Source organism: Misgurnus anguillicaudatus, chromosome 15 (assembly GCF_027580225.2).
Source record: "Misgurnus anguillicaudatus chromosome 15, ASM2758022v2, whole genome shotgun sequence".
NCBI classification, from domain to species: Eukaryota; Metazoa; Chordata; class Actinopteri; order Cypriniformes; family Cobitidae; genus Misgurnus; species Misgurnus anguillicaudatus.
Genome location: NC_073351.2, coordinates 29,755,784 through 29,778,391, shown reverse-complemented (window position 1 = coordinate 29,778,391; position 22,608 = coordinate 29,755,784). Strand labels below are relative to the sequence as shown.

At 37.8% G+C, this 22,608-nt stretch overlaps 1 protein-coding gene across 1 annotated transcript in view; it reads left to right on the top strand.

Annotated features, from left to right (window-relative positions):
- Nucleotides 1-18,205, top strand: part of hgfb (hepatocyte growth factor b) — a 32,763-nt gene extending 14,558 nt beyond the window's left edge. The window contains exons 10-18 of the mRNA XM_073853752.1: nt 5,669-5,762; nt 7,323-7,459; nt 8,198-8,230; nt 8,340-8,445; nt 10,477-10,551; nt 11,821-11,970; nt 12,088-12,194; nt 14,101-14,243; nt 15,076-18,205. Of these exons, the coding sequence (XP_073709853.1) occupies nt 5,669-5,762; nt 7,323-7,459; nt 8,198-8,230; nt 8,340-8,445; nt 10,477-10,551; nt 11,821-11,970; nt 12,088-12,194; nt 14,101-14,243; nt 15,076-15,258 (1,028 nt within the window). The 3' untranslated portion in view covers nt 15,259-18,205. The remainder of the gene's footprint in view (nt 1-5,668; nt 5,763-7,322; nt 7,460-8,197; nt 8,231-8,339; nt 8,446-10,476; nt 10,552-11,820; nt 11,971-12,087; nt 12,195-14,100; nt 14,244-15,075) is intronic.
- Nucleotides 18,206-22,608: the final 4,403 nt, after the last annotated feature.

Sequence of the window (22,608 nt, the reverse complement as noted above, 5' to 3'; positions counted from 1 at the left end):
GACTCGGGTTATAAACTCAATATTAATCAGACTTGGGACCCAAAGTAATTAAACTAGGACCTAACCGGACCCGACAGACCATTTAAAATATAAACCCGGAACCATACGGGTCCCGCGTCCTCAGTGAAGAAAGACCTCTGCTCAAGTTCAGAAACATGGAAGACACTGCGCTTGCGTCGCGTCGCACCCAATTCATTGAGAAACAGCTGAGCACGCAAACGCACACTGATGGGGAGAGACACGACGTGCTTTCACGCAAAATGAAGCCAACGTGTTGATGGCTCAGAGCACGTTATAAAACGTCTTCTTAAATCCACATTTATGTTTTAATAAATGCTCATAGTAAATCATAGCATATTGTCTAAAACATTAGGTAGCACATTTGCGACCCATTAAAAATTAGGGTCGCAACGGCAGTTCAAAAGGTCGCAGTGTAGCTCCCTGCATGGAGCAAAAATTAAATAAAGTTATCGTGAAACTATCGCATGCGCATGTGAAACTACCGCCAGGGCCGCATTAACCATAGGGCTAGGCGGGGCTAAAGCCCCGGGGCCCGAACAAGTAGGGGGCCCGTGATTGGCTGTGAAGCAGATTGACTGCTACTAGACATCTGATTGCCAAAGCCTTACCACGCCCTCTACAAATTAGGTTTTTGCCACCAGCCGCAGCACACGCTTTTGAAGAAGCGCTGAGAGCGGAGAAGCGCCCGACGTCATTCGCGTCGGGCGCATTGTCCAATCGAATGAGGGGAGAGGCGAGCCTTACGTTGTGGTAAGGGAAGTTTACAAGGGCTTTGAAGAACCGGACTCCACTCGCTCACTTTCTCCTGCGTCTTTGTGCACCTCTCACCCTCAAACAAGGTCAGAGCAAGCGTCCTATTTTTAAAGTTTCTGCTAATATGACAGTTAACAGTAAAAGAGCGCTCACGCGTCAATATTTGATTGACAAGACAGCTTACTCGGTGGTTGCTTAGCAATATAAAAAGCCACGCCGCACTGTATAGGCTGTATAGTCGCAAAACGTAGAACAACATTTGGTCAGACATCACTTTAAAATGGCATAAAATGGTGGAATGCTTTACCATCAGAAATGAAAACACTGAAAGGACTCAAGGTTTTTAATACACATTTAAAGCAATGGCTAAAACTGAAACAACTTTGTGAACGCTGATTATACAGGCTACAACTTAATGTATAAATTTGTTTAGATTCTGTGTTATAGTGACTACTACATCTATTTAAGCCCACATCTTATTTGATGTATTTGGTGTATTTATTGTATATATTTTAATAGCTATAAATTTGTCCTTCAATACAGTACTCTGTAATCTCTGTTTTAACCTTACAAGCCTAACCAGGGACAGGGGTTGCAAATTAGTCTTGGCTATAAACCTGTATGCATGGAATCTACTTTGTATTTTTTATAAAGCAATGTTTTATCCATTTGTCCCTGTCAAATAAACATTAAATGAATATAAATAAATAAATAAATCAAACATCAGAAATAAAGTAATTTACTGCCATTGACTGAATCACTTTTGTAAAATAAATAAGAATGAATGTTGAATTTATAGTGAAAGATAGGTACTGTATATTTGATTACTTTACACAATATAATATTATTCAGTGCTTTAAGTTTTTCAAGTAGGTCGATTTCTTGTGTGCCTTTGTTCTATTGTTATTAATTGTAACTCTTGTCATCAGTAAGCTTGAGATTATTTTCTTAAGTGACTATTATTTTTTTGTGATATGGAAATTGGTCAAAAGAATTCTGAAACGTTAGTGGCATTAAATTTCCATATGATAAAATTCTTATTAAAAGTAATATAACTTGACTGTGAAGTATATCATTATTGTTAGATAAAATGACTCGTATAATGATAAAACATTTAGCTCATCGCCCACCCCTATATTCGCTATTAGCAAGTCATGTTTACAGGTTAGTGTTAATCTAACAGCTTTTTTCGTGCAACTGTTATTCTGAATTATTCTAGATTATATTTATGTAAAACAACTTCAGCAGTGTTTTAGAAAAATGTGTTCTCTCTGTAGTTGGTGACCTAAAGTGGTGTTGGGGGGGGGGGGGGGCTGCAGTAATTCATAGCCCCGGGGCCCAGTGAGCTCTTAATGCGGCCCTGACTACCGCGTTTAGTTTCGCGTGAGCATGTGAAACTATTGAATGCTCACGTGAAACGTTCCCTTTCACGTGCGCACACGATAGTTTTACTTAAAAAAATTCTGCACATGAATGTTTCGATTCCTGCTAGGGGTGGGTGTGAGTAGGACCGGTAAGTAAAGTAAACCTCACTCCTCGACCACAAGAGGTGGTCTGGCGACAGACGCTGGAGGTCATGGCCTTTAGCCTCCTTGTTAGAGCGCCCAACTCCCATGACGGACTGATCACCATTTCGAGTCCCGCTCGGGGCGGTTGCGAGTAACATCTAGTATACATGTGTGTTCAATGAGAGTCGAACCTACGACCTTAGGGTTGTCAGTAGCATGCTCTACCAATTGAGTTGGAGACTTGTGTGTTGTTTCTAGGCAGATTAAATGTTTTAGATCCACAGTAGGTTCTGGTAGTGAGGATCTCCGATATCTCTGTGCTCTTGAACAAAGTCATTTAAACCTCAATTGCTTCTCAAGTATTAGGGCATGATTGACCCTTACTTTCTGTATAGATGTGTATTTCTGTACTCGTGACTGTGAATTATGCAAGAGAGTAAATTCCAGTACAGCAGGCGACTACTTTGACGGCGACCGTATTACTAACTCTTATTTACTTTGCGGGAAGATGTTTATAATCTACTGCCTCAGTCTTGTTTTCCATGATGTTATGATTGGAATTCTTCCAAACCGATTTTCACTGCCTGTGAAAAGCAATAAAAATGAGGCCATACCTTTTTGAAGTCCTGCCTCTTTTGCATATCAAAAACAAACCTCAAAAACTTCCAGGCCTTTGTTCATAATAAACCTCGCTTTAAGACTTGGTATATATGCAACTTTTTTCATGATGCTATAGAATATCGTAGGTACTCTTCATCTTCTGTCAGTGCCGATCTTCACGGTCACTAATGGGGGCTGTTTGAAACATGTGCAGCGAGAAAGAGACACAATGTGGGAACGAGACAGCACGACTTTAGCATTAATCACTGCCGACAGCTATGTGTGACTGGCAGGACCCAGGAGATGGTTCATAGAAGGACCCGGCATGCGTTGATGCTAAGATCGATTTAGCTGGTGTTCCAACTGAGGCCGTAGGGACGATGGTTCGACTATTACGGTGTACTGGGAGCCCTGTTGTCTTTCCATAAGCAATGTTTCCACAAACCCGCTGTGCTTCTTTAAGCACCACTGCTTTTGGAGTTCAATAATAATATTAAGGCATTTATCTTACTTAGCGCCTGATAAAAAGCAAAGCTCTAAATGGACAATTAAATATGTGGATTTCCTTGATCATATGGGTTTTTACTCATACATACAGTAATCTTTATTGGTGCTTGTTAAGACAAAACCTTAAAGGTGCAGTGTGTAACTTTTAGTAGGATCTCTTGACAGAAATGCAATATAATATAAATAAATATATTATCAGTGGTATTTAAAAACCTTACATTATCAACTGTATTGTTTTATCAGTGTTGGGCAAGTTACAGAAAATTTGTAATTAGTTACTAGGAAAAGTAACTTTTAAGTTACTTTTATGTCTGCTTTTTTAATTTATTTAACAGTACTGAACAGTCAAACAATTAAATGATAGGCTGTGGGCCACAGTGGTCATCACTCTTTTGTTAGTTTGGTTATGTACTGTATTTTTTTAGTAAAGTTTCTTATATGGATGAGCTATTTTACACGTAAGACTCTAATATATCACATACTGTAGGAGCCTATTTTGCTTAAGATTCAGCCTTTGAATATTTTTGTTAGAAATGATCTTAACTCAAAGTTTCATCCTACCTTCAGTAGTTCTTTTGTAATAAGCTCTTGAATATGAGTAGGTTTCTGCAAAAACACCACATTTTGAGCAAAAAGCAGAGATAATTCCATTTTTGTGACGGACTTTTCATAGTGATCCCATTCAGAGCGATCTTTAAAACAGACACAGACATGCAGCCGCTTGCCATAGGGCAATACTTCCGGGTTTAAAAATTTGCGGAAGGGCGCCACCTGGTGGATAATAGCGGTATTGCGAAAAGCCGGAAATACTCGTCATTGGCAGGGAAGCTTTTTCTCTTGATTGAAGAGATACCTCGTCAATGGCGGCGAAAGAGTTAATATGTAAGCTATTTATGTATATCATTTAGACCATTTAGACAAATATTCTGTATGTTTACATTGAAAATATATAATGTGTTAAAATTGTGTACTGTCTCTTTAAGAATTTAGGGAATGTGTAGCTTGCAGGGAGTGCGATCTTTGGAATACAGTGAAGTCGCACAGTTTTCTTTACCGCATCTGGGATATTTAAGGTTTAAGATCATATAGTGCTTGTATATTTTTATGTTTGATTTAAATGATAAACAAGATTAAAGGAAGTTATTTAATCAGAAAACGGAGTACATGGATTGTTTTGTCGGATGGACACAGAGCGAGTGGATTGTTTTGTCGGACAAGGAGCGGGTGAAACCAAAACTGAAACTAAATGCGCACTCACACATACTATGGAGTTTTAAAGCAACACCAAAGAGTTTTTTTTTACCTTAAAATAACGTTTCCAAAAAAGTTTCAGTCGTTCATCCACTTGAAACAGGGTGAATGGCACTTTCACATTTGCTTTGCAGCCCTCTATCGGCCTAAACCGCACTAAAGAAGTTTCCAACCGTCGGGTCGCGTTTCTGTAGTTCGAGTGAAAACAACAAAAATTTGTTTTACGGCAGACCTACAATACAATCAGAGCCTGCTATGCTGCAGTATTCACGACAGTGGTAATGGACAATTACGCTTCTAACCTGTAGGGGAAGCAAAGAGCAAAAACTCTTTAGTGTTGCTTTAACACAGTTGTACAGCGCAGGGTGCATATTTTACTAGAAAGCAACAATTGCGGATCGTTCTCTTCCATGAAAGCCGATGTAAACATCTGAGAATATATTAACATTTCTCAGAGCACTTTTCTTCCCAACGTTGGCGACGTGTTTGTCCTGTGGCAGCTACCGTAGCTTATCACTGCTTTTCGAAATTTGAGGTTGGTTGCAATTTGCAATCTAACTGATAGATGCCCCTCTATATTACATTTTTAGTTTATTTTTACTTGTCCCACACCAAACGTTATAAATGATACCTCAAACCACGTGAATTATGTGGAAAAGTGTGCTAATACATTTCTAAGTTAAATTTTTATTTGCATTACTTCTACGTTTATGCATTTGGCGGTTTCTTTTATCTAAAGTGACTTACATTTGCATTTAAGTTACACTAATTTATTAGTAGCTATGTGTATTCCCTGGGAATCAAACTTACAATATTTGTGCCGCTAACAAAATGATCTACCCAATGAGCTCCAGGAATATTACAATGAATATCATTGAATGTCTAATGGGGAGATTGGAGCCAGTAAACCAACCAGAAAAAAATCTATTTTACTACAATTGCACAGTTTAAATATTGTGCCATTTCTAATTTTTTTGGACTGTTGATGTACCATAAAAATGTTTTCACTACTTTTTTGTTTGTTTCAGAGTGCTACACAGGCATCGGTGAAACATACAATGGCAAACAGGCAAAAACTCGGTCGGGCATCCCCTGTACTCCATGGAAAGACCACAGTGAAAAGTAAGACCTATATAGATGTTATAATGTATTCATGTACAGTATATACCTAAAAAAGTAAAAAGTGTGATTTTGACAGAGTATGATTAGTAAATGATTTACTTAGTTATTAAAGAATATTATAGTAGGATTAAAGGAAATATTTTAACCTTGAAAAAATAGCACACTTCAACTTTAAACTTGAATAAATAGTTTTCTCTTTAATAAAAAATATTTCTCCTTCAATTTTCTATAGTATGGTATCAAGCAGCACAATCATTTATATTGGTACATCACATAGTCAGGGACATTCACTCAGTTTCCATGGAAACAAAACCAGGTCCACATCTTCCCATGTAGGATCTCAAGGACAATCGCATGATGTCTTTGTGGTACTGTGCAAGGTGACTTCATTGAGTCATTTGGTTCAAAGGTCGTGCACAGCAAGTTGTCATTAAATCAGTAAAAGTGATAAAATCGGACAGATACTATACAGCACATCTCATGCTTTTCAATATATTTAAACATTCAGCAACAAGCATATTTCAAATATGCATGTGCAAGCTTTCTTACAGGATTATGAAATCTAGTGAGGTCTGTTCCTTAAATACATTTATTGTTTTGACTGTTTGATGGTGCTTTGGCACATTAACAGTGACTCACCACAGTGTTTGTGTGTGCGCATGTGTTTAAATCTCAGAGGAGACGAATTTCAGTTCCGCAACAGGTCTGTGTTTTTACTGCCGTCCACATTCACCCTGAGATGTGTGGCGTTAAATAACTTCCTAGTTTTATGAACAAGTTCCAGGTCAAAGGTCGCCCCTCCCAGACCTGCCAGACCCTGGTTGTGCATTGATGTAAACCACAAGGGCCGCAGAATTGTCACGCCGTGTTTGTTTTAGTTGAGAAAGTAGGACCCTAAGGAAGAAAAACACTTTTAGCGGAGGACCCACATTCTGGAGAACTCTAATTGACGGTAAATGGGTAGTGACTTAATTCCTTAAAAATTGCAGGCAGGTCATCCCAGCTGGAGCGGGGCAACCTTTTGACCCCCAATACTTCCCTCTTCTTGCTTTAACCCCTCTCTACGAACACATCAAAGCCAATCAGCTCCTTTATTTGGCTCACAGTCTGTGAGTCGCCTCGGACAGGTTGCAGGGGTCACTGCTAAGCGAGCATTAGGCATAAATCATTTGTCGTAGCGCTTGTTGTTTAATATGAGTGTCTTTTCATCTGTGAATCTACCTAAATCTCAAAGATTTTTAAATAATAATGTGGAAAAGTTTAGAGGAACATGAGTAATGCAAAAGCTAAATACTTTCCCCTTGTCTCCAGAGAGGAGCTCCATGCAGCTGGGGCTAAAGCTGTTTCTTTAGACTCTTTTCCTAATGGTTTTAGATGTATTTTCCTTTTACAGACACTGAATAAATTTTAAGACATTTTGTTATACGTTTATCTGAATGATGCACCTGTTTATGACGTTCGTAGATCGAAATTGAATATGTTACATTTGAAACGTGTTTATTTAAAGCTGCAGATGTTCTTCAAATTCGCTCAAATGTTGAGATTTGTTTTTGTTCCTAGTAAAGAAAGAAATGTGGACTTTATGACGGCCGAACAGGGGAAGAACTTCTGCAGGAACCCAGACAAGGACAAGCATGGCCTGTGGTGTTTTACCAACAGTTCATCCATCCCTTGGGACTACTGCTCCATTAAACCCTGTGAGTGAGCCGAGCTGAGAGTTGCCAGTCAAAACACACATTCGTTGAACCAACCTGATACAAAATGCGAAAAGCTATAGTGTTTTAAATTATACCACTACTACATTTCAGTCAGACTGCCTTAACAGCACAAGTCACTTTCCATATAGATATCTCTACTTATAGTCAAGTATGACTCTTGAGTATGTTATACAATGACATGTCTGACCAAGAAAACATCTGGAATGCATGAAGTTCTAACACAACAGGGATCCTGTACATAGACATCATGCCCTCATATTGCGGTATCATGCTGTACTGTTGACTTTTGCTCTCATCGCAGGCTCACATTGAGCGTGCAGGCCATGTGTTATGAATCTACATGCGGGGCATCAATCACTCATACGCATAGACGTGCACTTTCCACAGAGGTTGTAGTTTAATTAAAGAGTGTAAAGTCCAGGTGGCTCGGACTGTCAACACTCCCTTTGTCTCTGTCACACACACCCGTACGCACACAGCAATGTTTCACATTCATACGTTACACTTCAGTGTTGTCCGGCTTAACTGATCCCACATGCTGGACCAAGACTAATCCTCATGTCGTTGCTAAAGACCTCACACACACTTTTGCACCAAATTATACTTTAAACAACCATCACACCAGTGACAACGCTTTTTTGGGGGTTCATTTTTCATGCATACTCATTGCAACATTTACAGCATGATGTTGATTTTTCTTTATCCTTTCTTTTTTAGGTCAGGCTTCACAAAATAATCTGCCACCAAAAGGTAATCATGTTTTTTCAGACACTGTGTTAAGGACTGGGTGATTTTAATGGGTTGTTGTTTTGTTCTGTTTGTCTTTATTACCTTTTTGTCTTTGTTTTTTACTTTACAGATGAAGCTTCAAAGAGCTCATGTTTTGTTCACAAGCAGGTGAGAATCGTGGGTGGAGGTCCGGTTCCCATTAAAGAAGGTACTTGGATGGTCAGCATACAGAGAGGGTGAGCATTAGGAAACATTATTATATAGCAATGCTTACTGTACTGTATTTTTACAGAATATAACATATAGTCATTTTTAAAGGTTTACTTAAAAAGAAGTTAAAAATGCTGTGGAGTATCACCTAGTTGAGTTATCACCTAGGGGCGGTTTCCCGGACAGGGATTAGACTAGTCCTAGACTAAAATAAATGCAAGAGCTATTCAAACTGAAAACAGCTTGCACTGACATATCTTAAAAACACCAGTACTCTTTGTTTTGCATAAAAAAGCACACAGGTAATGTTTAAGTAAGGCATGTTTGTTATATTTCCTAATTTAACTAAGGCCTAGTCCTTGTTTAAGTTAATCAATTTCAATTTCAAATTTTCAATTTAAAGAACTTTATTGGCATGATTGTGTCACTTACAATAATCCCTGTCCGGGAAAACACCCCTAAATCATCTACTGATCCAAAAATAAGAAAAAAGGAACCATTCGGTTTTGATTATCGTTCTGAATCTGATCTCTAAACTTGGTATTTTTTACGAAACCTACCCATATTTTAGAAGTAATAAAAGAAAAAAAAATGAAGATAGCATGAAATTGTTGAGAAGAGTGCCTCCTCTTTTATTTGATATATTGTATGTTTATATATTTAAAGTATAACATTTTCTGGAAGGCATCAAACTTCTGTGAAAATCATAAAAAATGATGCTGGGGCTGGCAACTTAAAAAAAAAAAATGCTGGCAAGGAAAGAGTTATTTTCTCTTAATATATTTAAATAAATGACTTATTTAAATTTGATTAATAAGAACGATAATCAAAACAGAATTTTTTCTTTTTTCTTATTTTTGGATCAGTAGATTATTTCAAGCATAAGTGCTAGTTATTATTATTATTGAGTATTCTTCCATTGTTATACTATTTGCTTGAAATAAATGAAAATGAAAATGAAAATGAAAATGAAAATGAAATGAAATGAACTTAGACTGAATAAAGAAGAAAAAGCTGTCAATAAGTTTGCTAAAACTTTTGAATGATATTGTATATATTTCCAATTAGTGACACTGGACCACAAAACCATAAGGGATTTTTTTTATTGAGATTTAAACATCATCTGAAAGTTGAATATAAAAGCTTCCCATTGGTGTATGGTTTGTTAGGATAGGACAATATTTAGCAATCGGAATCTGAGGATGCAAAAAGTCAAAATGTTGATAAAATCGCTTTTAAAGTTGTTCAAAAGAAGTCCTTAGCAACACATATTACTACTAATAATTACATTTTTATATATTTACGGTATGAAACTTACAAAAATCTTCATGGGACATGATCTTTACTTAATATCCTAATATTTTTTGGCATATAAAAAAGCTGATAATTTTGACCCCCATGCAATGTATTATTGGCTATTGCACAAATATACCTGTGCGACTTATGACTGGTTTTAGTGGCACAGGATCACATATGCTTATATAATTAACTAATCCATTAGCATTGTAAGATTAATGCTAACGAATCTCAAGGCAAGTTGCGGTAAAGTTACAAAATATTAGATTAATTAATTCATTTTTTTTCTTTCTTTTTCGTGTCACTCAGCACAAATTTCTAGAAATAGTTTTTCATGTCCGTAGCACAACTTTCTTTTTCGTGTCATTTTATATTGTTTTCTCTTTTTTCTTCCTATTTTGTACCATTGTCGCTTGGGGTTAGAAAGACGGAAGAAATTGGAAAAAAACATGTAGAAACCAATACATAAAATTACATCCTACCCCAAATCTTACCCCAATCCCAAATGACAATGATAACAAACAACGAACATTTTTATCTGCTCTCTTTATTGTAAGTACAGTAAAAATGTACTACTTTTTTGTTTCTTTAAAAGAGCGACTGGAGAATTGTCAGTAAAATTGTGTCTACATAAAGTGCAGTTGTTCATGAAGTCATAGTGCAAGCAGATCTTCAGTAGTAAAGCATTGTGCTGTCATGTTTTATGATGTGAGAGTCGTGTTGGAGATGCTTCACTGTCTCCTGTCTCATGGTCTCTTCAGGAGCACTCACTGGTGCGGAGGTTCTCTGGTCAGGGAGGAGTGGGTGCTGACAGACAGACATTGCTTCTCTTCATGGTAATTATCTCCAGCTTTACCGCACATACCACCATGCCCTGCCCGTGACCTCTGGATTCTCAGGGTCACAGAGTCAATGTTTGTGGGGGCATCCGTGATTTGTCCATCCATGTAACACAACAAATCAAAGCTGCGGATGTTTTTGGGAAACGTTCTGACATTCACAAAGATTTTCATTCAAGGGGTCATATCACAATGAATTAAGTTATCTTGTGAAATACATGATATATATTACCTCATGTTTGTACCCTGTATATATTTGCAGATGTACAGAGGGTGTTTATATAAACATCTTAAAGATACAGCAACAAAAACGCCCCATTTAGTTCTAAGGGTCAGAGACGGGGTGAAAACTGTCATAAACACTAAATCATGAGTGTTTTTAAGTGCAAAAAGTTAACGTTATAAGTGGACCTCGGGGAAAATGAAAATAATAAAGCATTTTAAAAAAAAAATCAAGATAATTTATTATGTCTTATTTGTGCATTCGGGTCAATGGCGTGACGCTAATTATTTTGTGTCCATATGGTTCATTTAATGTAAAAGGGTTAAAATTTCAAAATAAATTTGCAGATTACTTGCATACATTCTCTTTTTTGAGGAACTAGTTTAAAATTTCTGGTTTTATTTCATTTCGAAAGAATATTTGGGGAATAATTGCAAAAATGTCAGTGTTTAACCGTTGTAACCAGTTGTGTAACTGGTCTGTGCCAATTGGTGTATCTATTATTTTTTTTTTAATGAAAATATAAATATATTCATAAAAAATGTGTAATAAAATATAATCATCTAGTTTAGTGTAATATGATTTTTTTACGTACATTTTTACATCATTTGTCAAAGATTATTTAGAAAACAGAGCTGTTTTCAGCATATGTCTTGACAAATATTACAAAAACGCTTAAAAATTTACATTTAGTAATAACTAATAAAATGTATTTTCGTGTGATATTTAATTTTTTTTTTATTTATGCTTACGTCCCATTAAGGTGGATAAAATATTTAATATTTCTCATTTTTTGGCGCAATTGGCGGTTACACCATTTGACATTTTCAGGTCCATTCATGCTTAACTTTCATAAAAATGGTGCAAATGTAATAAAAATCATCATGTGCATTGAAATATACCTGCATGCTTTTAAAACAAGTTTTTTTTTAAAAAATCTTGCCAAACCGTTTTTGTCACTGACCCATTTACAAGCGCCACACACAATGTTTGGCATTAGCAAATACTCAAAATCGTCTTTGTCATGTGTATTATTTTCACAGTGTGCCTGACCTATCCGAGTACAGAATTTGGCTCGGTGTTACCCATTTGAACGAATCCGCTGAGAATGACTTTCACAGACAGGAGAGTAGAATTTCGCATGTCATATGTGGACCGGAAGGCTCCAACCTCGCTTTGCTCCGATTGACAAAGTAAGACTCCGTACAAAAATCAATATGTCTACCTGTGATTGGTAAAGTGAAATAATAAAATCTTCTGTGGTTATTATTTGTTGTTAACAAAATAACCTCTCTTCCTATTTGATGCAGGCCAGCCCTCCCGAGGGAACGTGTCCGGGTTATTCAGCTGCCCGTGGCTGACTGCAGCATTCAGGAGAACACCATATGCTCTGTGTATGGCTGGGGTGAGACCAAAGGTAGGTTCAACTTTGGAGGCAGTCATTAGAGACCCCAATCACCTGGTTGGGGCTTTAACCTGGTTAAATAAAAAGAACAGAACAGAACCTGACATTGCCCTCATTCCTCTGTCATGACATTACATCCTTGCAGTTTCCACAAAGTGCAAGTGTACAACTTGCTTTGGGCACTGAGTAACAGGACTTGGGGTTTTAATAAATGGGGTCTTGGGTTTACGTGAAGTGCAGTCGTGTTTGTTATGCTGCGGTTAGTCTCAGCCTCAGACGTCACGCCCACAGACCATTGGCTGAACGTCTGATGCATACAGCACACTTATCTAGAAATACTTCAGCAGCTTCAAAGTCATCCTTTGAATTATACAGGATTTCCGGGAGACATATGTGTCATGTTCTTTAACGGCCCGCCTGGAAACAACACAAAGCCAAAATGTATAGAGGTTCACGGCATAAAGTCTCAAAAGTTTTGTTTTAAACAATTCAGGGAATCTAGAAGAGATATTTTAACGTTTTTGCCATTGTTGTTATAAACTTCAGAATGATGTCATTGTGGAGACATTTCCTCACCCCTAAAAATGACGCTGCACAAAGCGAAACGTGATTAGTTGCTTTATATGTCAGCCATATAGCCTCTTGTTATAGTCACGAAAAATTTGATCACTTTATCCATGTCCATGTCTTTTCCGTGTCACTTCCACGGATTTATCGTGTCATTTTATGTAGTTTTCTCATTGTTTCCCCCCCCCCCTATTTTCTTACCATTGTCGCTTGGGATTGGGGTTAGAATCACTTTCTGTTACATTTTTAGACATCCTAACCCAAACCCCAACTCTAACCCCAACTCCAGGCGAGAACAGTTTAAAAATCGGAAGAAAAACATGTAGAAACCAATACACAAAAGTACATCCTAACATAAAAGTACATCCTAACCCAAACCCCAAATCTAGCCCCAACCCCAAGTGACAATGATTTGAAAATAGGAAAAAAACTATGAGAAAACAATACATAAAATGACACGAGAAATCCGTGGGAGTGACACGGAAAAGACATCCATGCTCCTGTCATGGAAAAAGCTGAATTCCGTGCATGGACACGGATCAAGTGATCAAATTTTCCGTGACTATGGTTAATCTTGAGTACCTATAGAGTAGTATTACATCCTTCATATATAGTCTTTAGTATATCAGATTTTAAAAAGACAGATGAGCAGGACTGATTCTTTCCGAATTAACCCGAACCCCTCGAGGCGTATCGCGGGCGGAGTGAGTCACGAGTCACAAGCAAGCAAAACACACAGAACATCACTATCTCTGGATAACTTATAATTCACTACATGTGTGTGTCCTTTACATTATATTCACTTATGCACCGATTGCCAACAAAACATAGGACCTTTGATACAGTTTTACTTACTGCCTGCAACTCATGACCCTGTTGGAACCGCCCAATTTCAATAAAATCCAACAATAAACAAACATACACGCGAAACTCCTCCGGATAAACACACTGTATCCATTGTTTTCATGATGAAAGCTGAAAAAGCTTAAAATTCCCCAACAAACACAATTATTTGGTGACGTTGATTTTTTGTCAGCCCTTGGTTGGTGTGTGCGTGTGCGCTATTCTGGGTGAAGTGCCCATATAAGGACTTCCACTGTACTTCTAGCACTGAAATTGCCCATGAAAGAAATAAGCTCGATTGTTACATAAGAATCTTTAATGTTCAATAAAAACTTTTCAAAACTTGTACAAACCCTGGTAAAGTGCATTCGGCACAGAAATACTCAAATTGTTTTTTTTTTTTTTTGTGGCACTTTTCCTATGTTTAGCGTGACTCCTAAACAGTGCTAATAAGTCAGAATGCATGAAATAGCGTTACACGCCCACTTAAATGTGTCTTTTGTCTCAGGTACAGGACATGAGAGTACGCTCAAAAGTGTTCATCTTCCAGTAGTTAGCAACGAACGATGCCAACAGCTTCACAGAGGAAGTCTTCAGATCACCAGCTCTAAACTGTGTGCTGGTGGTCGGAGAGATGAAGGAGTGTGTGAGGTGAGTTTATTCTTAATGTATATTTCTTTTGGTTTCACAGACGAGGTTTAAGCCTAGTCCTAGACTAAGACACATGTTTGAGCTGTCTCAACTAAAAATAACTTGCACTGAGAGATCTTAAAATAAGCCTGGCCATTTATTTGTTTCAGGATAAACACCAGTAACATCTTTTTCTAAGGCATGTTTTGTTAAAGATGCTTAAACATCTAACTATTTAACTATACACTAAAAAAAATTTTTTCAGGTAAGTGGTTGCAATCAATTTATTTAAGCTACATTTAAACAAAAGTTTTATATTTTATTTTACGTTACTAATCTTTTGTGTTTAAATGTAGCTTAAATAAATTGATTGTAACCACTTACCTTAAAAAAATTGATTAAATTCAATGAATATTTTTTTTCAGTGTAATATAATAATTAACTATATAATTAAGTTAATACTCAGGGGTCGAAGGCGGCACAGGTGAATCACTGCGTTAAGAGAATTAGATTACTCTGCTGATTTTGGACATAAATATATGATTTATACATCATTTAAAACTTTAAAGTGTCTATTTTTTTGTTTCTACTCCAATAAAAAAAATAGTGCTTTTCACAAATTTAAGAAAATAAACATGATGCTCGAATATAACCTTGCTATCTTTTATATTGACTAAGGTCATGTCAAAGATTGAAATTAATGATTAAAATCAAACTTTGATGGTCCTAATCACAGTTATTAAATTATGAGACTTTAGTCTGGATTTCACAGATATACATATTATGCAGCAGTCAATCATATCTGATTATGTTTAACAAGGTTTGCACGTTTGTCTTTGTTTCATGCTTATAGAAGGACTACGGCGGCCCGCTCGTATGTCAGGAGAGTCACAGTAAGGTCATTGCGGGTGTGAGCATAAACGGCAGAGGATGCGCCCGACACAACCGACCCGCCATCTTCGTAAACGTGGCCTTTTATACCGGATGGATTCATAAAGTTTTCAAACATTACCCCAACTCGGAACAAAACTACTGATGCGAAGCTTTTCAAAAGCACAACGCCAGGATCAGAAACAAATCCGATGCTATACAAGATCTCTGAACGAAAAAATATCCGAACAGCTTTCGTGGGAAAAAAAGTCTTGAAAACTTTCCCAGCTTGGCTGTGAGACACGTATTAACTTGAAAACTAGAACTGTGGCTGAAACTGTTTGCAATTTGTGCACCTAATAATGCCAGAACCGCAGAGCGTGGCGCCTGGGAACAGATTCTCCAAAGACTAAATTAGCAACCGGCCATACGGAAAGATAGAGACTACCGGACCGAAGCGAGAACAAGCAGACAGAATTTGTTTCGAGAATCAATAGTAACTCCTGGCCACCAACCAAAAACCTCAAGTCCTCGAAGAGAACTTCAGTGTACCGCGAAGAATTAATATGTACATTTAATCCACACGTTACCTTTCCAGCTAAAGGTCTGGGATCTTGGAAACAGAGTCTGGATTCAAACCAGGACTTGATATATGGATACAAACCCCGAGATCTCCTCCGAATCCCAGCAGGAATCGACTCGTTCCTCCTTTAAAAAATCACTCACTTGATGTACCTTCAATACATTTCGGACGCTCCTCGTATAGCAAGAGGACTGTTATGATTATAAGTACATGTTGATATAAAAATCTCATTCAAAAAGCCCCTCTATAAAGTATTAGCTGTTAGCATAGACTAAATGTTAAGTATCTTTTAGATAAAAGTATACAGCGTAGGCTTTTTGCTTTAATGCTCCTGATAATACTTGAAAACACACATGATAGATCACTGTGTCGCTCAGTAACACTTCCTTACGTCGCCTTATGCGTTTACATAGTCATAGGTGTTCCATCAATTTCCAGTGTTGATATTTCGTCCACGAGGCTGAATAGAGATGCATAACCTGAAGCATGTAATGACATACAGTAAAAATCATAGTTGTCATAACATATCAGCATCTGAGGTTCCCATACGCCATGTTTGGTTTAGAGTGGAATTCATAGGAGGTTTCTGCAATGTGTGTTGTAAATACTGTGGTCATGGGAGTGCAGTACTCACTCCCAGTTCTTCTGTAGGTCTCATAGACCTTTATAAGATGTTATGGCGTTGGGTAGTTTTATATATTTGTAAATATATCTGTATTAATAACAAATGCACATTTTGTCAGTGTTACGATAAACGAGAGCGGATAAAAAAAGATACCAAAAAGTTAGGATTGACCTTAATAGCGCCTTTGCGAATGAGTGATGTGTTTTATTTCTGTGCATGTACAGTATTCGCGCGTGTGTGCAATGCTGCAAGCTCAAATGCATTTTGCAGTTGTGCTAACCTCTGCAGGACAGAGCAAACCGATACGCATGTACCGAGTATGTTTTTGCCAACATCGGACAAGGAAATTTACAGATTAATTCTTCTGTTTTTCCAATCAGAGCAGTTGCACGATAAATCCGAGAGATTTTCTCTCTTGTGTGGTCTTGGATCGCTCCAAACACGAGCTGCTTACTCTTTCACTCTGGCTTGCCTCCAAAAACAATCAGATTGGGAAATTACCTCCAAATATCATGTTGGCTTAAACAAATAGCTCTCTGAGTGATGGCTTGTAAGTGTTTGTATTCCAGCCACTCCCAATGCTAATTATCTTGGTTAAAATGAAGGATGAGTTTAATTTGTACAGTAAGAGTCCTGAGGCACAAGTCCTTATGTAAGGACATCGTCGAACACTTTGAGATTAGTGTAACTAAAGTAATAACATGGTAAAAAAGCCTTCAGTGTTACCTTATTTGGCTTTGCTATTTATTCGATACAATTGTTTTTTTTTACTTTTGTCTTGTTTGCTTTGAAACCAATTTTTTAGGAAACTAGTTGGAATATTAAAGGGATGGTTCAAAAGATTAACCAAAAAATTAAAATTTCAAGTTGTTACAGACGTGTATTCATTTCTCTGCTGAACACAAAGGGAGATACTGTATTTTCTAAACTAAAAGTCGCTTCGGAGTATAATTTGCATTGATCAAAAATGCGTCATGAAAACGAATAACGTATATAAGCCGCAATGGACTACACATCGCATTTATTTAGAAAATTATTTCACAAAATCCAAGCCAAAGAACAGACATTTATAAATAACTAAATAATAGCACACAGCTCATAATTCCACATCACTGAATCCATTGAATTACATAGATACAGGAAAAGTTACATAAATATGTCAAAATTAATTAATATTGACTTACAAGTCACATCTTACTACAAGTCGCAGGACCAGCCAAACTATGAAAAAAGTGTGACTTATTGTCCGGAAAATATGGTATTTGTAAAGAAGCAGAAAACAGGAGCACCATTGACTTCAATAATAGGAAAAACAACAACGTGATCTCACAAAGTACCGTGGGATAGTCGCGGAATTTTTGCTCATTTTTCCGTGGCATTGTCACGGATCTCCGCGGTTTTCCGTGGCCCTGCTGCAGACTGTCTTTTTCTGTGGCATTCTCACGGATTGGTTGCTCGGCTGCTTTTTCTTATTTTCAAACCATTTTCGCTTCGGTTTAGGGTTAGATTTGGTGTTTGGGTAAGGATGTCATTTCATGTAAGTCTAACCCTATACCGAAGCGACAATGGTAAGAAAATAGGACAAAACAGTTGAGTAACCAATCCGTGAGAATGCCACTGAAAAAGACAGTCTGTAGCAGGGCCACAGAAAAATGCAGAGATCCGTGGGAATGCCACGGAAAAATTGGCAAAAAATTCTGTAACTATCCCACGGAAATTTGTGAGATCAGGCTGAAAAACAAATACTATGGTAATCAATGGTGCTCAGAAATGAATTGGTTACAAACATTGCTTAAAATACATTCTTTTGTGTTCAGCAGAGCAAAGAAATTTATACAGCTTGAGAGTGACTAAATGATGACTTCATTTTGATTTTTGGGTGAACTAACCCTTTAAAAGGACACTCCACTTTTTTTGAAAATATGCTAGTTTTCTAGTTCCCCTGGAGTTGAACATTTGATTCTTGCCGTTTTGGGATACATTCAGCTGATCTCCGGGTCTGGGGGTGCCACTTTTGGCATGGCTTGGCATGATCCATTTGCATCGCGCCTAAAAAAATAACCAAAGAGTTTTGATATTTTTCCTATTTAAAACTTTACTCTTCTGTAGTAACATCGTGTACTAAGACCGACGGAAAATAAAAAGTTGCGATTTTCTAGTCAGATATGGCTAGGATCTATACTCTCATTATGGCGTAATAATCGGGGACTTTGCTGCCGTAACTGCAGGAGGCGCGGTGATATTGCGCAGTGTTCGAAAATAGTCCTATGGTATTGAAAGTTACCAAGGGGACTATTTTTGGCTTCTGCGTAATATCATTGCGCCTCCTGTAGCCATGTTATGGCAGCAAGGTCTTTGATTGTTGTGCCATAACGAGAGTCTAGTTCCTAGCTATATTGGCCTAGAAAATCGCAACTTTTAATTTTCCGTCTGTCGTAGTACACAATGTAACTACAGAGGAGTCAGGTTTTAGATGGGAAAAATATTGAAACTTTGGTTATTTTTTACTCCGATGCTGGTGGTCTAATCGGATTCGGTGGATTGTGCTGAGCTATGCTGGGGGTGGTATCGCCAGACCCGGAGATCGGCTGAATGGATTACAAAATGGTAGGAATCAAATGTTTAACTTTAGCGGAGCTGGAAAGTTAGCATATTTTCAAAAAAAATTTAAGTGTTCCTTTAAGACACATTTAGTGTCTGAAAAGACCCGTGATGCATCAACATTCAAGCATATTTAATGTGGTCGATCGATTGCTCTGTAAATTCTTCAAAATGCCACTCTCGGTTATTTGTATGGAGGGAAGACGGCGGAGTTCAGTTTTTGAATGTACAGTGAGCTGATATGTACAATGTAAAGCTGTAAAATGTGGTCTATGTACAGTGTGTTTAATGTGTCACTTATTACATGTACAGTACGGTAATATTCATACTCCGTGTATTATTCACCTCTTATTCTGAAAACAGTATTTATCATCTTTGCTTGTGTTTGTGTTTATTAAAATATTGGCAATATGTGCCTTCAACATACAGTATGCTGCAACTATCTCTCAAATAGCAATAATAAAAAAGGAGGGAAAGAAAATGCCAAAAATCATTAAGTAAAAATCATGTTCCATAAAGATATTTTGTAAATTTCCTACCCTAAATATATAAAAAATATTTATCATCAGTAATATGTGATGCTATACGGACCTCATTTGGACAACTGTTAAAGCGATTTTCCTCAGATTTTCTCTCTCTCTCTCTCTCTCTCTCTCATCCATACTGTAGGCATACTGCAATACTTTTACATGATATTTTGATGCCCTCTTCTGGTCAGTTGTCTTCAACAAATAATTAAGGCTCTAAATGTTATTTTCTGTCTTTCCCTCCAGACATGACATAATTACAAACCTTCAATTACTGTCAGGACTGACAAAATGTTTTTTTTAAACAAACTAAATAATTTCCTAACCAGCAGAGGGCAGTGCTGCCCATAGGAAAACCATTATAAATTTCAGACAATTACTGTACAGTCAAGGACAGATTTTGTCCACCATAACATTGCACTAAAACTAACGATTGCTATAAAATACAGCTTATCTTCCTCCTTCATAAGCATCACACATTAAAATGAAAAAAAAAAGAGCGTAATTGTAAGAAAAATTGATTGATTATGTGGGTAAAACATATTTACTGATGATGCTATCTCCTCTACTACGCATTAGCAAAACACGTGTAAACACATTATCGCAGACTAGCAAACAAATTAGCAATGTGATGCATTGTGATAAACGTTTTCATTTATTCCGTTTATCGGTTCTTTTAACGACTTTAGGAAATTAGCTTGCAGCCATAGATGCTACAGGATTACACAACCACAATTACAGTGAACTTCAGCGAGGGGTTATTTTCAAGCTTTATTTTGGGGTGCTGAATGTACTATTTTGCCAGAGTTAAGCCAATAGCACCCCGGGGTCGAATAAAAACACTTTTAAAAGCGCTGACCTGTTTCCTCTGCCTGTTTTTGCTCATAAAGCGAAGGTGTTAAGCGCTGTTTTTATGGAGAGAGATGGGATGTTTTTGCTGGAAAGTGGCTTGCGGGAAGATATTTGCTGTAGATTAGAGACCTTGCGATCGGCACATCCACTTGCTTCCCTGGCTTAACTCGAGAAAGGTTTTACAGGCCTTTTGGTCTGGACGCTGTAGAGAAAGTGGCAAAAGCTAATTGGCAGAACAGCTGGCATTGCAGACAATCTGGTAGTATGAGTGTAGTACCAGCCTCCAACCACTGGGTGGCATTGATGCCACAGCAACGGCTTGTAATGTTCAGCTAATGTAATAAGGTTATCTGAATGATTAGTCTTGAACAGCTTGGTCTCTCTCTCGCTCTCTCGCTAAGCCTGGAGCAATTTATGTATCCAACCAGCATTGGATGGATGGAAGTGATGTACTTTGATCTCTTTTTCCTCAGTGCAGTGCTGAGGTTGACGCTGGTGTTGTGCCAAAGCTGTGTAGCATGCGTGTGTATGTTATGTTGGCCATGGCTGGGTTTTAATCAGTGAACTGTGCTCACGGACATCAGCCAGTACCCTGCAGGAGCGGGATGGGTAAAATTGAAGGTGAAGTGATGAGGTAAATACAAGCTATAGAGCTCTGCTGGATCACAGACAACAAGAGCTCTTCACATGAGGATGAGAGGATCACCTATGTTAGCAGGTCATGTGGCTGCCATCTGGGACAACAGTAGTGCTGTTTACATGCTATTTGCACAAATCTGCTCAGAAAAGAAACAATAAACTGGGTTTTTTGTTAGTCAACATTAATTAAAATATTAGATGTGTGCATATTGCAATGGTTTGCAACAACTGAATGATTTTAATACTTCATATACACTCACCTAAAGGATTATTAGGAACACCTTTCTAATACTGTGTTTGACCCCTTTTCACCTTAATTCTACGTGGCATTAATTCAACAAGGTGCTGAAAGCATTCTTTAGAAATGTTGGCCCATATTGATAGGGTAGCATCTTGCAGTTGATGGGGATTTGTGGGATGCACATCCAGGGCACAAAGCTCCCATTCCACCACATCCCAAAGAGGCTCTATTGGGTTGGGATCGGGTGACTGTGGGGGCCATTTTAGTACAGTGAACCCATTGTCATGTTCAAGAAACCAATTTGAAATGATTTGAGCTTTGTGACTTGGTGCATTATCCTGCTGGAAGTAGCCATCAGTGGATGGATACATGGTGGTCATAAAGGGATGGACATGGTCAGAAACAGTGCTCAGGTAGGCCGTGGCATTTAAACAATGCCCAATTGGCATCCATGTTCTCATTCTGTTTACGCCAAATTCTGACTCTACCATCTGAATGTCTCAACAGAAATCGAGACTCATCAGACCAGGCACATTTTTACAGTCTTCAACTGTCCAATTTTGGTGAGCTCGTGCAAATTGTAGCCTCTTTTTCCTATTTGTAGTGGAGATGAGTGGTACCCGGTGGGGTCTTCTGTTATTGTAGCCCATCCGCCTCAAGGTTGTGCGTGTTGTGGCTTCACAAATGCTTTGCTGCATACCTCGGTTGTAACAAGTGGTTATTTCAGTCAAAGTTGCTCTTCTATCAGCTTGAATCAGTCGGTCCATTCTCCTCTGACCTCTAGCATCAACAAGGCATTTTCGCCTTCAGGACTGCCGCATACTGGATGTTTTTCCCTTTTCACGGCATTCTTTGTTAATCCTACAAATGTTTGTGCGTGATAATCCCAGTAACTGAGCAGATTGTGTAATACTCAGACCGGCCCGTCTGGCACCAACAACCATGCCACGCTCAAAATTGGTTATTCTGACATTCAGTTTGGAGTTCAGGAGATTGTCTTGACCAGGACCACACCCCTAAATGCATTGAAGCAACTGCCATGTGATTGGTTGTTTAGATAATTGCATTAATGAGAAATTGAACACGTGTTCCTAATAATTCTTTAGGTGAGTTTAGTTGGAAGTTTTAGGTCGATGCAGATAGCAGAGACTTGCAAATAAATGTGATGTGTGTGCTTGAGTGCAGGTGCATGCTTTGGCGGATCCAATACAATTCAAACGCTGTGATAGCAAACTAATATAAATGTTTTTAAAATGACAGATGTCAGATTTGTTTTTTTACTCCAACCAATTTAAGGATTCGACAGGTTTTTATTTATATGGTTTTTATTTTTTCGATTCGTTACCAATATTCTATTAAAAAGGATGGTTTATTTTAAGTGGAGCAACTTGAAATATGACGATGACCTTCTGGACGAGAGGTGAAGTACAGATAATATTTACATCCTC